At 36.7% G+C, this 17104-nt stretch overlaps 1 protein-coding gene across 1 annotated transcript; it reads right to left on the reverse strand.

The window, feature by feature from the left end:
• Positions 1–8197: 8197 nt before the first annotated feature.
• LOC140336944 (olfactory receptor 8H1-like) lies at positions 8198–10002 on the reverse strand. The gene has a single exon (XM_072420404.1). The coding sequence runs from the start codon at positions 9307–9309 to the stop codon at positions 8341–8343; it is 969 nt and encodes a 322-aa protein (XP_072276505.1). The 5' UTR covers positions 9310–10002; the 3' UTR covers positions 8198–8340.
• Positions 10003–17104: the final 7102 nt, after the last annotated feature.

The raw sequence follows: 17104 nt of genomic DNA on the forward strand, positions 1-17104 counted from the left end.
TATTATGGTATTAGATATTAGGTTTAGTTTCCCAAAAAAATTAAGGTCAAGTGCAGGTACCAAAATAAAGGAATTGCACTCTATAGAAAAAAGAGCTTTGCAGAGATTGCTTGAAATTTACCTTGACCTGAAATATTAGTAATTAGTGATTTCAATGCTTTCATTTTAGTTGTCAATGTTGCCCCACATGGCTACTGCTCCCAATCCAGTTACTACGATCATACCTGATATGCTAAAATAGCCGTTGATGGGGACAAATCTTCAAGTTATTATGACAGAAGTTGCATTCGCACACATGGTGGCCCTGATTTATTAAAGCTCTCCAAGGCTGGAGAGAATACACTTTGACCAGTGAAGCTGGGTGATCTAGCAAACCTGGAATGGATCTGGTCCAGGATTTAAAACATTTGCTAGCAAATAGTAAATGTTTTTAGGAAATCCATACCAGGTTTTCTGGATTACCCAGCTTCACTGAAGAAAGTGTCTTCAGCCTTGGAGAGCTTTAGTAAATCAGGGCCAATGACTTGGTGGCGTGTGGATCTACTAAGAAAAATGCAAGTCTTTTTTGTTGCCATCACCAACCGTGGCAACTGCTGTGGAGAGCGCTTGAATGGAGCTGAGATCCGTATTGGGGACTCTGAAGAGCAAGGAGGTATAAATAACCCCAGGTAAGGTTATAATTAGGTGTGTATAGTTTACCAGTGTTCTGGGGTAATTCACTGTAATTCCGTCGAGATTTGTTTTGGAATTACATTTGTCCATCTGTATTGTCTACAACTCTCCAATCTGAGGCTTTTTTATACTGTACTCTCTGTCTTCCACAATCAGGATAAAAAGAAGGTTAAGTCAAAATTGATTTACTGCACAGTTATAATTACACATTAGCCAATATTTCATTGACATTTATTTTACCATCATATGGCTTTGTTTCCTAATTGCTACCCCTGTCTGCAGAAAAGCTGCCCTTTATGCATATCTATAGCCAGAACTGTTTTTTTGGGGGGAGTCCCATTCGGGATAATTCAAAATTTCTCTATTGTGAACACAACTGAAAGGCAGAAAAAAGGGAAATTGTATTTTAGAAAGTTGTGATTTAGGACAAGTGCTCCCAAATTTTCTTTTGTTCCCTCCAATGATCACCAGACCAAGCACTTTCCCCAGCAGTGTTACTGTGTTTAAAAACAATGATTTTGGACACATCACATATATAAAGCAGTAACTGTGACTTTCACAAAACATTTTCTGGTGGTGAATTGATTACAAGTATTTAAATCTTATGCACCAGAAAGATTTGCTGCAAAGAATGATGACTCAATGTCAAATTCGGTGATTCATGAATAGACCACAAAGCATTAGGATTAAGAAAAAAGCACTGTGATGTTATTATTCTCCACTTCACTATTTGTGATTTGAGACTCTATAATTGTTGGATCTTGTTGGAGCTATTAGGATTTTTTTTTTTAAATGTACCTTTAACAAACTGTTCTCAGTGTTGTCTATTGTGTTATACATGGTCTTAATTCTATTCCAGGTGTGCTAAAATTGTCTCCATCCCCAATGGACAGACTTTCATCTACGAGTGTGATTGGATGGAAGGTCGTTTTGTCACTATTGTTATACCCAAAGAAAGGAACATTTAAACATTTGTGAAGTTCAAGTGTTTGCTGAACAAGTTGAAGGGCAAGGAGAAGAGATGTGTATGTAATAGAAGCATTGTGTCTGACTCTGTTGCGTGTTACCAAGAGCTCCCCATCACCTGGCTTCAAGGATTAGAATATCTTGAAAGCAGATAAAGATGGAATGCTAGAATACTTTACTTTATACCTTTCAGAAAACATTGACCTGGGCTCAGGATATTCATCTATCTATCTATCTATCTATCTATCTATCTATCTATCTATCTATCTATCCATCTATCTCAAATTGGTGAATGATAATGATGAAGGAGAATGATAGACGTTTCCTCTAGTGTTCCAGTACATGAAACCCTAATGACCCCAACTGCAGGAAATACCTGTAAAACTGACATAACCCTGGGGTATGTTCTAGATTGAAAAGGTGGACTATAATGTATATGTTTTTCCTATATTGAGATTTTTGGTGAGGGTCAGATCCTAAAACAGCTGCAGAGAGGTGTTGTCTCTATTTTATTTCTCCTAAAGCAGAACTAAATAAAAAAACACACCCATCTGTACTCTTGCATAGCCCCCAATTCCTCAGGTCCTGTTCTAGTTTGGGTCCAGCGCCGTTCTGTAATCCAGGTTTGTCCCAACCCAGAGGAAGCGCAGGGCATTGCCACCTTCTTTTGGCTACGTCCCCAGATCTCACACGTGGGAAACGTAGCCTGCTGTGAACAGGAAAATAAGAGTGCCACTATCCCTGCGCAATCATAAGATTGGCATTTTCCCCATTACAGGAAAAAGCCCCTTGTTGGACATGTACAGGAGGAATAGCTACAAGCCTCATGGTATGTGTGACATGGGTGTCCCAAGAGGATATGTGTTCCAATTCTGTCCGCGGTGATAAAGCTTTACAAAAAAATAAAAACGGGATTCATTTTTTTTTAAAATGCATTTTTACTTTGCATAAAAGATTTGTCTATCCCTTTTTTGTAAAGTAAAAATTTTGGTGAAATGTCCGCTTTAAAGTCTTTTTTTTTTTTTTGGGTTACTGTAGTTAGACCATATATTTCTATTCGCTCCATCATGAATTGAAAATGCAGCATTAATACCAAAAAAATAAATAAATAATCTGGTATAAATTGGATCACAATATTGCCATATTACAAGGATATGAGCAAACTACTGCAATGTCTTACATACTTCGATTCCAACGAAAATAATGACAACTTTGCCAAGTTCTTTCTCAAATAATTCTAAAACTGATGTTTGCCTTTGGTATTACTAACTGAGAGCTGAGTTTTCTAGGAAAATTAACCAAAATGGATACACCTTTAATGGAAACTCCAAATGGAGGCAACTTTACTTCTACATGATTATTATGATCTCTATTTTCACCATTTTTGGCTTCTGGTCCCCTTAGACAGATGGGCAGGGTACTAAGAAAGTATCCCAGGGTGGTATAGCAACCAATGATTGTAGGTTTTTGTACAAACTGCTCCATGGTCCTGGGGTTTGGAATGAAAAGACTACTTGGGATGGCCTTTTCATTCCACTTCAAAACCTGTCAAAAGGAGAAGCCTAAGCCAGAAAGCACCTAATGTGATAAGGGTTAATCCTGCTGGCAGGTGAGTACCTGTTATCAGGGACCACAGTAAAAATCACCCCCTAGCGGGAGCTACAAACTAAGAGATATGCCACTATATTATCGGTGACTCCAGTTGTGGATTTTGGTCAAAGCTTATTTTGAGTTAAATTAATAGGTAAATAGATGCTGTTAAGACTGGTTGTATACCCAAATATCACACCCACCTAAGATCCAGCTGAATGCTTGAATCAGAGCCAAGGCATTATGAGAGAAGTATTGGGCCAGGGTGCTGTGATGTTTTCAGGAACATGAACTCTTACAGGAAAACTTTATTTATCACATAGTGGACTTCTAATTAAAGACATCCTTAAGCAGAACAGAACATTTGTCCTTCTATATTCTAGAAGAAAATATAAATATGAGCCCCATGGAACTACCAATATCCCTCTTTCATAAGAACATTAATAACATCCTTTTTGTTACCTTTTCAGCACCAAATGTGGCATTAAAAAGAGAGTCATCCCAGTCCAGCCTCTACAACAATTTTGGGGAATCCAGGAACTCCATTGATGGATCTCTTTCAAGCAACTCTTCTAGCATTCACTGCAGTCAGACCATTTGGGAATTGCGTCCTTGGTGGACAGTGCACCTTAAAAAAGTCCACATGGTGTTCTCTGTGGCCGTCACCAACAGAGGGGATTGTTGTTCAGAGCGGATCAATGAGGATAGGAAATTCCAAGGAATGGGGGGTTAATCCCAGGTTGGTATGGGATAGAATGTGTTATCAGTCTTTCTAAATTACTTTTGTAATTTTATTACTAAAAGCAAATTTTTTTCTAAAAAAAAGCAAAGATTATGCTGCAATGGCTTTTAGGGATGAGCGAGAATTCCTCTGGCATTCTCCCGAAAATTTCCTCGAACGTCTGCAAATTTTCGGCAAACCGATTTCAGGAAACCATTGGAAGATTGAGGTAATCATTACGATCCCCCGCACTAGAAGTTAATGAACCTCTAGTTACCTATTAATTTACCTCAAAATAAGCTTTGACCAAAAACCTGAGTACTCACCAGCCAGCAGGATTAACCCTTATCACATTAAGTCCTTTCTGGTTTAGGCTTTCCCTTTTGACAGGTTTTAAAGTGGAATGAAATGGCCATCCCAACTAGTCTTTTCATTCCAAACCCCAGGACAATGGAGCAATGTGTACCAAACCTACAATCATTGGTTTCAATCAGTGGATTCTCAGGGCTGCAATCGTTCATGAATCCCTGGAAATCGTCCTGTTTGCGATCCCCCGGCACTAGAGGTTACGTAAACTCTAGTGCTTCGGGATCATAGTGGATTCTCATTGCTGCAATCGTTCATGCAGTCCTGGGAATCCTGTGTGCAATCCCCAGCACTGGAGGTTAAATGGGGACAAGTCTCCCCATTAAAAATGTCTAGTGCTCTCTAACAGGAAATCTTTGGCTGCATCTCACTCGCTCATCCCTAATGGACTTATAACTTTGTATCCATGGACATTGTTTTTTTTATGAAATGTTCTACAAGCTCATTCAATGTATATAAGGGTGCTGTGAGTTTTAATCCTGATATTTTATATTTGGACAGGTATGCAATCATCTATTCGTTGGGTCCCGGGGAGACCGTCATGTTTAACTGTAAAGGAATTAAGGGGAAATATGTAACAGTGATAATTCCAGATAGGGAAGAGAAATTGTCACTCTGTGAAGTCCAAGTGTTCGGTCTGCCCTTAAACTTCAGTGGTAAGATGTCCTCAGACATGAACATAATGTCATGTACTAATAACATTCTGCTCTACAGAGATCATGAGTAGTAGAGAGGTAGCAATCAATACATTTTCTGAATCTCCCCACTTCTGTCTCTTTGTTGGGTGTCAGAAAGAACAGTGAGCTGAAACACATTTTCTGCAAAATAAAGAAAGTCATAGCCTTTGTCAGGGTTTAATATTTTATAATAATGGGTGAAGTCAATAAAGAGCTGGACCTTGTGTGGTCCTATTACAGTCCTACTTTCAAACTTGCCTACCCATCTTCTTCTCCCACTTAAAACCCTCACTGCTTGGCACTTTATAAATCCTGTTTATTAAGAAAAATAATAATAAAGTGTATTTGTGGGTATGTGTAGATCCCTGGAGCCTTGGGGAGGTTCATGATACAATATTACAACATTAGGAAACATAGGTTGAGATTACCAGCCCACTTTTATAAACACCAGAGAATGCAACAAAATATAGAAAATGTAATTTAAAAAAGTAATAAATCTAAAAATGTTAAATATATTCATATACAATCGTGATTTTAACATAAGACATATAAAATGCATGGAGAGAAAAATATTCATATGGGCAATTGTTTTGATTATTGCTTTCAGTGCCATGATGCAGATTGTGATTTTAACATAAGACATATAAAATGCATGGAGAGAAAAATATTCATATGGGCAATTGTTTTGATTATTGCTTTCAGTGCCATGATGCAGATTTCACCTCATCAATAATATCAATATAACTCAATTTGTATAGGATCAATATTTTAGATCAAAGTAGTTGTAAAGACAAATGCATATAACTGTGTTGTTTATATTTAGAAATACCAAATATATCCTATTTTGTTTTCAGAAAATCTACCATTGGGTAAAACACAAGGAACAGGTAAGGGGTTAAATTTGTTTATTATCTGAATATATTAACTGTCACCTGTGTAGCCTGCATGTGAGTATAGATGTGCAATTGTTTAGAAGCCCATTGGGCATATTTGCTGAACAATACTGACTAGGGTTGACCCAAACCTACCACTGGAGTATGGTAGCTTTTATCATCTGATGGGCAGGTTGGTGGAGCCCTACAACAGCCATAGATGGGAATAGTAGGGCTCAGACAATCAGGCCACCAAATGATGATAGTTGTCAGCAACTTGTGTGTGGATTTTGCAGGCTGCCAGTCAATGACAGCTGTCACCATCTGGCAGTTGGATTTGCCACATTGAAAGGATTAGAACAGCCTAATAAAAAATGTGAATTATAAATTTTTGTGTTTTGAGCACCTCTAGTCCTAAATGCTATAGAGGTGGGAATGCTCCGTACTAAATCATACATCTCTACTGACTGCCTTAGGCCACACTTTGTAGGAGTCTTACTTGGTGCACCCAAAATGTATTGAATTTTTATTATATAAATATGAAGCCATCGCATGTCATATTCCTCATAGGTCCTCATATTTGGTTGACCTGTCCAAATATTTGTGTACTTTTAGGTCTTAGTGGAAAGTCATTGGTATTTCCTGAAGAAGGTTTTCAGGATTATGCAATCCTATACCCAAGCATGCCAATAGACTTAACTGAATTCACACTTTGTCTTCGTGTTTCCACTGAGTTGTCAGGTTATCGGGAGATCATCCTTTTCTCCTAATTCAATGACCGAGATGAGTTAAACGTTTGGAGAGAAGTAAATGGCCAGCTTTCCTTGTAATCTTGGCAGCAGTGAGCATGCAGCAAAATTTTCTTTACCTAACCTCAGTACATTTGGGAATCACATCTATGTGACTTGGGATTCTTCATCGGGCTTGACGGCCTTTTGGTTCAATGGCAAGTGTACGGAAAATAAAATTTATCAGAAAGGTCATCATGTTCTCCCAAGTGGAAGGGTAATCCTGGGGCAAGACCAAGACAAATTTGGCTCTAGTTTTGATTCCAAACAAAGTTTTGTGGGTGAAATTTCAGATGTCCAGTTATGGAATTTTGTTTTACCTTCTAATGCCATCAAAGAGGTCCATAAAGGAAAGTCTAAGACTTTGGGGAACATCATCAACTGGAAATCTATTAGGTACGCCCTGTATGGAAAAGTCATTGCGATATAAAAGCAAATGTATGAGTTTGAGTTGAGGGTTTATGACCTGGTTGTGGTGCTTTCTTTTTTTTTAATAAGATATTATGCTTGAATTTGCTGAATCTCTGTTCAGGTCAGCCATTGACAATCAGAGCTGTTTGGAACCCTAGGGTACTTTTAGAAATAATTAGAGGTTCCTTCAGCTATGGGACCAGCACCACACGGCAGTGTCTGCTCCATAACACTAATTATCTTTTTTAGCTATGTCTAGGTGGAGCATTCTTTCTACTGACCTCAGATTGATTTATTGCAGTAGGGGTTGCCTGAGACCTGAAAATGTTGTCAAGGGTTCCTCTGAAATCTAAAATAATAGAATTAAACATGACAAGCATACTGTTTCTTTTGTGGTCCATGCATTTACATCTGCATAATATTGAAACGGTAACATTAATTTGTTTTGAATTTAACATAAAATTGACTGAATAAAATTAAATTTGGAGACACATAATAGTTTTTTTGAACTACAAAATTATTTGTACAAGTTTGTGTAAAATTGTATTCATTTCATCATGTTACTCCACAGGACCAAAACCAGTTTGGATAAACTGGGGAAACTTTATACTGTATAGTAATGCATTGGTGTGCTGCTATTTATTGATAATGGCATTCTACCACACCTTGTAGATAGACCAGTGTTGCAACTGTACATGCATTGTGTTGTGCTTATTATTAGACCTATTCTTTACAAGTAGACTCCAGTATCCTAAAACCTAGAATGTTGAGTTTAACTGAAATGTGGTACTTTATTAGAATATAGTTGTAAAATCCAATCCCACACACAATCCTACAAATGCATACAATTATATATGCAGCCCAGCACTAAAACATACACACAAGTATACATACAATCTGCACTCTACACACAAACATGCACATAGCTCTGCACTATACTAATATGCATACACATGGTCTGCACTATACACAAAAACATACACACATCACTGCTTTGTATACATAAACACAAACATGCCTGTTTTATACATAATATCACAAGTAATCCATGTTCCTTACATGCCAGCTCTCCCTGTCCTGTAGCTGCCAATTACAGTCATGGTTTATTAGAAGGGAGGGAAGATTGTCATACAGGACTGATCAGGTATCTTACACGACAAAAAGGAGAAATGGGATGATAATGTGGAAGGAAATTACCTTTTAATTCATTTCACAAATAGTGAAAAAATAAAAGAATACTAATTGCAGCAATAAATAAAAAAAAGAAAAGCAGAATATCATATGGAATCCTTTTTATTTCTTGTGATTTGAATAAGTGCATATTTCACTTCTTTGTTCCTTAAGCTATATATTAGAGGATTCAACATGGGAGCAACAGCTGCATACATCACTGTGGATGCTTGGTCCAATACACCCGAATAACGCGAGGTGGGTCTCATGTACATAAAGAGAATGGTCCCATAGAACATCAAGAGGACGGTCAGGTGGGATGTACACGTGGAGAAGGTTTTTCTTCTACCACTGGCTGAGATGCTTAAAACAACTTTGATAATCATTATATATGAGCTCATACTAAGAAATAAAGGACCAAGTCCAAAAATGACAACTTCCACATGAAATAGAGCATCAAATCTCCTATCGGGGCAGGAGATTTCCACCAGGGCTTTGATGTTACAGAAAAAGTGTTTCATTTTCTTGGAATAGCAAAGAGGCAAACTGAAAACAAAAATCGTGAGGACAGCAGAATTGAGGCAACCTTGAATCCAAATTCCAACTAAAAGCAACACACAAACTTTTCTATTCATTATGAGTTGGTATTGTAAAGGGTTACAAATAGCGATAAAACGATCATAGGCCATTGAGGATAAAAGAACCACTTCAATGACAACTAAGAGTGTGAAAAAAAACATCTGGGTGAAACACTGTACAAAGGATATGGAGTTGTTGCCAGTCAGTAACATGTCCATGAGTTTGGGCAAAGTGACGGTGGTGTAACTGATGTCTATGAAGGACAGGTTACACAGAAAGAAATACATTGGGGTGTGTAAGTGGAAGTCTGCACAGATTACAGTTATTATAATTAGATTTCCCAGTAATCCTATTAAATAAACAAGTAGAAAGAAAGTAAAAAGAAGAGGTTGTTTTTCATGATTGCTAAAGAATGCTAAGAATTGAAACTCGATTGTCCCATTGTCCACAAGTTTTGTCATCTTCTGTAAAACAAAATTAAATAATGGAGGAAACATTAGAGGATCATTAGAGGATCAAACTATTTTTTATTAGATAGTCTGTAAGGTTTACAATACCGGGCTGTTATAAGAATTCTTTATTTGTGCTTCCTCATGCTGACCTCTACACTACATCCGGTTGGTGTTAGGAAACCAGATGTAGATACGGAAAATGCCTGACTTCAGCAAACTTTGGGGGAATTCTCCCTTTAATGGAACCGTGTTCAACTTTGTGGTCATCAGAAGAGGTAAGAATTACCTTTCTTCAAAGAATTCTTTTTGAATCAATTTAATTTAGCTGCTTTAAGAACTAAGATGGTAATGTACCCCACTAAGTGGTGTGGTTGTGATGTCTATACAAGTGCCACCTACAAAAAAATGGACGTGGTGGTTATGATTAACTATTTCTAACAGTGATGTGCCTGACTATTGCTAAAAATGCAGATATGCCCAAACCACCCAACCCGAAACCATCTCAACAGCAAAATTCTCATGGAATCAGACTGAATGAATTTAAATTCTGCTCAATTTTATATTTAACCAGAATCTGAAAACCAACATTGGTCCTGAAATATGAACTGTATGAGCCTAATATAAACCTCCACTGAGCTGTTACAGGATCACTAATACGGCTACCAACACCTGATTCATTCCATCAGCAAATATTTTTGCTATATTCATAAATATTAGTTCTTTGCAGACACAAGGAGCATACAGAAAAAAATATGGGAAAGATGATTTCTTTTTTATTTTTAAATAAAAAGACTTTGAGGGTTTTTTTATCACAACATAAGGTATTCAGCTTTATTACTGGATCGCACCATGTCATTCCAAACATACCTGAAATGTAGAAAGCCAGCACAAGGCAGAGCTATAAATAAATGCACAGCCCAGGGGGTGATGAATGGTTTATATGAAAATCATTTAAGGAAAATCGTATTGATTTTGTTTTGTCTGATTTCGTATTATGAATGCTTTGGAAATAGAAGCAGGAATTAGAGGCTGATATTTATCACTGGACTCTTGTTTGTTGATGGGAACGCTGATTCCCCACTCTAGAGAAACAAATACACTGTTAATGAACCAGTCTGGGAATTATGATGTCTGCATTTTAAAATTAGAATATTGTTTGGGTTTTATGTTTCTGTTGCCATTTTTACATTGTGCATGTTGGTATATAATTATTAGGAAGCATAGCAATGTAAGGCCAAATTGACCAAACTCAGGCCATTAAAATATTTATTGTGGAACAAATTAAAATATATAATAATCCTGAACAAATTTGAGTCCAGTTTAATACCATACAAAGATCTGTGAGTGAAAGTTTTGTTATCCAAACCATTTAATATAACCCCCAACTCTGCAGGAACATATACTCACTTTTCCTTTACTTTATTTTATATGTAAACGAAATACTTGATCACTTACAATCTATTTAAAAATATGTGCTTATAAAAACTATTAAAGGAATAACTTGTATTATTTATGGTATAATAATCACATCTTATTCATCAATGTGAAATATATAGTCAATTAGGATATATTTAAAAAGCAGTGAACTTGACATTTAACATTCTTTGTTGGAGATTAAAACTCTGTGTTTTTTGGGTCGTGTCTATCGACCAAATTTCAAACTTTTCAGTTTTTCATTTTTCCACTGACATACACACTCTACACCAGTTTTGCATACCATATGGGGAGCCCAATACTTATCTTGGTCCCCCAGTTTAATACCAAAATATACAAGATATGTTTCACAAATTCTATAATGTTTCTTCTCTGTTTTTGCTATTCGCCACAAATGTAGCAAATTACATTAGGGTCATTTAAACAACTTCTTCTCGAAGAACTCATATTTCTGTAAAAAAAAATGTTTGAATAAAAAGAAGGCAAATGAAAGTTTCATAAAAAATAATGCTATATTTATTATATAAAATGGAAAACAAAGTGTAAACAAAGATTGATAATATTACGCTTTGTTAACATTTGTTGTTGGTAAAATTCCGATTCCTGTATAAAAAGAACTAGAGCCAATTCAATGAAACTGATGTCATTTTCTGGAGCAGACCTGAAATACACTAAATATATTTAAAAATCCTTGGCAAGTGAAAATAGTTTTGTTTTTGTTGAGCGGTGTAATTTATAAAAGCTCATGCTAAGAAATAGGGGACAAAGTCCACAAATGAGAGCTTCCACATGAAATAGAGCATCGAATCTCCTATCAGGGCAGGAGATTTTCACCAGGTCTTTGATGTTACAGAAAAAGTGTTTCATTTTCGTGGAATACCGGTAGCAAAGAGGCAAAATGAAAGCAAAAACCATGAGGATAGCAGAATTGAGGCAACGTTAAAGCAAAATGTATCTCAGAAGGACAAGTCTGTAGATACAAGGCAAGGTTAGTTGCAAAAGGATACTCACAAAAATTTGGTGAGGACTATGATGCTACTTTTGCTCCAGTTGCTAAACAAATTACTTTCAGAACACTAATGGCAATGGCAGCTGTACAGAACATGAATGTGAAAAATCATATCAAGACAGCTTTTCTTAATAGTGATATAGAAGAGGATATTTACATGACACATGTACATGACACAGGATATGTAAAACGTGGAGAAGAGCATCTAGTTTGCAAACTGCAAAAATCTCTATATGGACTTAAACATGCAGTTTGAGCAAAAAACTTAAAAATGAACCAAGTTCTTGTAAATGAAGGATTTACAAGAAGCAAAGTAGACCCATGCCTACACTCTAAACAAATAGATGGTGAATAGATGTATCTATTAGTCTATGTGGATGACTTGATTATTGCTCACAAAATGAATGATGAGATTGCAAAGTTGACTGCAAAGCTCAATCAACATTTTGAAACTAAAGACCTTGCTGAGGTGATATATAATATGTAGGAATTAACGTACAGCGTGAAAAGGATGGCGGGTTTCTGTTGAATCAGCATACAAAAATTGATTCGATTCTTCAACAGTTCCATATGACTGAGGCCAAAGGAGCAAGCACACAATGGATACAGCTCATCCAAAATTGGAAGGTAAAGAAGATCTTCTGCCATCCAATGACCAGTACAGAAGCAGTGAGGGTGCTTTTATATATTGCATCCACTACACGTTCAGATATTACATCAGCCATGTCACTTTTCTGCATATCTCAAACACACAAAAGATTTAAGTTTGAAATTGTCAGTAAATTGTGACCTAAAACTTGCAGGATATGTGGACTCTAATTGGGTGAGTGTCCACAACACGCAAAAATCTACAAATGGTTATTTATTCAAACAGAACTCAGCGGCTGTTGGGTTAGCACAATTTTATTTAATATCAATTATGTCTCACCAACAATAATGCTTTACAAGTATATGGGGTCATTCTAAAGGAATGCAGCACATCCTTTAACTGGTATCCTCACCTAATTAAGTAGTCTTTACCAGAAATAACTGTGTGCAACATTTTTGTGATCATCTGCCAAGCCATTAATTTGGGGGACTCCTTGGATGAATGCAACTCACTTTCGCAGGTAAGTATTTTTGTTATATCTAAGTCTATGTTACTGCATTGTTTTATCGATCTGTCTTTATTATTAAATAGTATAATCTTTAAATTTTAATTGTTACTTTACTTGTTTACTTGTTATCTCTCTTTGTACACTTCAAATTTAACCCATCAATTTATATAAACTGTCACAAATTATATCCATGACATAACAGTGGCTTTGACTTCTACAGAAGCAGAATACATCCCTCCTGCCTATGCCAGTTAAGAAATTGTTTTGTTACAGCAGTTACTCAAGGATTTTGGACTACCAGAATCACAACCTACTGCCCTATATGCAGACAATCAAGGATGCATTAGGCTTGCTACCAGTGAGAAAATAAATGCAAGAACCAAGCACATTGATGTCAGACACCATTATACTCATGACTTGGTAGAGCAGAAAAAGATTGTACTTACATATTGTGGGAGTGAGAAAATGATTGCTGATGCATTGACAAAACCGCTCACAAGAGACAGATTTGAAGTTTTCAGATCACAGGGTTAACATAAATCATAGTTGTTGAGTGGGGGTTTCAGAATACAGTTTTGTATTGTACAACTACTACCGTATTTTTTGCCGTATAAGACGCACTTTTTCTTCCCCAAAACTGGGGGGAAAAAGTTAGTGCGTCCTATATGACAAACGTGTTATAAAATAATTAAAATAATATACTCACCCGATACCCGATCCTGCGTGTGTCTCTGGCTGCAGCAGCGTCTGTCTCCTCTTCTCTCTGGCAGCAGCACGTGTCTTCTGTCTGTAAAGCAGAGCGAAAGAAGCATGCACAGAGCCACCTGCTGTTCCCTGTCCTAACTGCCGTACAGTGGAAAAAAAGCACAGAGTGATCAGAAGGGGAATTTGAATGACAGAGTGATCAGAAAGGAATTTTGAATGACACAGAGTGATCAGAAAGGGAATTTGAAAGGCATAGAGTGATCAGAAAGGGAATTTGAATGGCACATGAGTGATCAGAAGGGGAATACCGGTATGAATGGCACATGAGTGATCAGAAGGGGAATAATCTTTCAGAATCTTTTTTTTCCTAGATTTTCCTCCTTTAAAATTGGGTGCGTCTTATATTCCGGAGCGTCTTACACGGCGAAAAATACGGTATGTTAATGTTCTAAGTGTAATGCAAGTTTTTACACTAGATGGCAGTGTTCTGTGTTTTGTTAGTTCAGGGTTTGTCCCTGTGGAAAGTACAGTGGACACTGACTGTCTGCTTATTTGTTGTGCCATAATGCCAAGTCATTATTCTAACATCAATGTTATTCTAAAAAATATTTTGGTAAACAGAGTGGAAAAGTCAATTCAGGCAATACCTTTTGTTGGCTTACTAAATATTTATTGGGGTGCATGTTTGGAAAATACTCAGTTTTCTTTGCTGGGCATTGACCTATGTAAATGTATCCACCATTAGTAGACATCAAAGAACACAATGAAACCAAACCATACCCATGAAAGGAAAATAAGAAGACAAAGATGTGCTTCAATAATGTTTGGACTAAAGAGCAAATCTATTAAGATGTCCTCAGCATTGTTGCCCCAAATACCCTGAAAAGTAACTACAGCAGCCAATCAAACTAAATTAGCATGGAAAGACCACCAAAGGTCTGAGGACATTGTGCTAATAAACAATTTGTCCCTTAGTTTTTTTCATAACAGTGACACAAAGTGGTTGTGGTAATAAATGAGTCACTAAAGATATAAGGGAACCCTTTTACAACTGAACATACATTGTAACTACAGGGTTGGGTCTTGGATGGATGGATAGGTATCGTAGATACCTCCCTTTTTTATCGTCCCTCTGAAAAGAGGTTTTGTACTGCAAAAGGGTCTGGTAAATTTGATTGGGGACCTGTGGTGGCCATTTTTATTAGATTATTACAGAGCTTGGACTCTGGTTTTGGAGGGAAGGATCTGGGTGGGCCTTCCTATCACACTGCAGTATAGCCCAGGATTTCCAATTGACCTCAGACCCCAGGTGTGAAAGAAATAGGTGGTCACATACAGATAAAAGAAGACAAAAGTACATGGGGGCTTTTTAATGCAAACGTAAACAATTATTTACTTTATTATAGACAAATAAACAAGCATATAAATTGGTATGCTGAGATTGTGCCAAAAAGGAGCCAAACATAATAATGCTACTGCACCAATAAAAAATAAAGATAAAAATAATCCAGAAAAGATTGCGGTCGTCTCAGTGTCTGACGTGTTTTTTCCAATCGTATTGTGTACAATAATTGTCGATCTTTATGATGTGTCTTATACGCGAAAAAAACGGTAGTTGTACAATACAAAACTGTATTCTGAAACCCCCACTCGACAACTATGATTGATGTTAACCCTGTGATCTGAAAACTTCAAATCTGTCTCTTGTGAGCGGTTTTGTCAATGCATCAGCAATCATTTTCTCACTCCCACAATATGTAAGTACAATCTTTTTCTGCTCTACCAAGTCATGAGTATAATGGTGTCTGACATCAATGTGCTTGGTTCTTGCGTTTATTTTCTCACTGGTAGCAAGCCTAATGCATCCTTGATTGTCTGCATATAGGGCAGTAGGTTGTGATTTTGGTAGTCCAAAATCCTTGAGTAACTGCTGTAACCAAACAACTTTATAACTGGCATAGGCAGCAGGGATGTATTCTGCTTCTGTAGAAGTCAAAGCCACTGTTATGTCATGGATATAATTTGTGACAGTTTAAATAAATTGAAGGGTTAAATTTGGAGTGTACAAAGAGAGATAACAAGTAAACAAGTAAAGTAACAAGTACAATTTAAAGATTGTGTGAGATGTGTCAGAGAGGAGAAGGTAATTTAACAGAAGGGGTAATTATGTACATGTCCCAGTCAAGATGTTGAGAACACAGCAGTGTCCGTAGGTTCCACAGGACTACAAGTCACAGTAGTAAAGGAAGGGCTTGTGTCTTCAGCCAGGTGCTGCAAATGTTGGGTTTGGGTAAGCAGCAATAGAGCTAAGGGCAAGAGTGGGTGTCAGTGGAGGGCCTGGCTATCCAGCAAGGGAATAAGTTACAAGCAAAGGCTGACCTTCCATTTGCATCTGGCTCCCTTTCTCGTAGTCTATCCCACCCTTGGACCTGGCTCAGGTGTTTTTTTAGCCCAAATCAATCACTTAACCTAAACCCTCTACTTGCACCTGGCTAGTGAGGGTCCCTGACCTGTGCTAGTGTAACTGGCCACATAAATGGCCATGGTGTAGTTCATCCCTCTCATATTTTAGCTTTTTGGTTTTGGTTATTCAGGCAACATGGTGGTATGCAATGACATAGACCTCTAAACCAATGAGCATTACCATCTTCTTAGAGATAAGCAATCTTTTGTGTTAAATGATTTTGTTCAAGCATTCTCTCTGGTTTTTTATACCTTTTATCTTCCTAAGATATTTTGCCCTTGGAAAGTGGCAATCCCTGTTTTGATCTCCTGGTGGACACTATTGTGGTACACTTTAATGGTAGGTCAACAAATTAGGCAAATATTGTATATAATTCATGTGATATGTAATGTGGTATCTGTACATAATTATTTATATTATTTTTATCTACAGTATTTTATATAGTGATATATATATAAATATATACTTGAAAGAACATTGACTATTACTGTATAAACATTATAATAAACTGTAATAATACAAGTAAAATATTAACATACGTTTTGTAGTGTCTTCGGTGGCCTACAAACCTTATGCAAAAAACAAAAGCAATATAAGCCTGGATATATATACAGATATTGATGCCTGAGACATGTATTCTTTTATTCTTTATTTTTCTAACTTATAGTTTTTTTTTATATACTTTTATTGTGTTCAATATAACTTTTCACAAGCACACGGGAGCCTAAAAAATCCTTGTTTTTGTGACATTGGATTTATATACTTTCATATCTGTATAAGCATCATTATAGTTTCTGAAAACTTTTATGATATTTTTCAGGTACATCTAGATGGAAACACAGAAGAAACTGTAAATGAAATGGTAATCAGAAAGTTTGGTAAAAAGTTTTAGCATTAGGGTTGGGGTTAATGTTGGAGTTTGCTCAACATTGAGGCGTGCTTTAACTAACAAAGTTATTAATACCTGTATCTGATTTTTTTCTTTCAAGCAAACTTTGATTTCAAGCAGCCATATTCATGGTGAAATTAAATGCACATTTTTGCCATTTCTGTAAAGGTAAACTTCACCCAAATCTTCCTACTCATTCTTATCCCTAGAGTCAAGGGTTAGACAGTAGACATTTTGGTGTC

The sequence above is a fragment of the Pyxicephalus adspersus genome, chromosome 8 (genome assembly GCF_032062135.1).
Source record: "Pyxicephalus adspersus chromosome 8, UCB_Pads_2.0, whole genome shotgun sequence".
Taxonomy (NCBI): Eukaryota; Metazoa; Chordata; class Amphibia; order Anura; family Pyxicephalidae; genus Pyxicephalus; species Pyxicephalus adspersus.

Excerpts from the sequence above, each read along its gene's own strand:
- LOC140336944 (XM_072420404.1), bottom strand. The coding sequence starts at position 9,309 with ATGTTTCCTCCATTATTTAATTTTGTTTTACAGAAGATGACAAAACTT.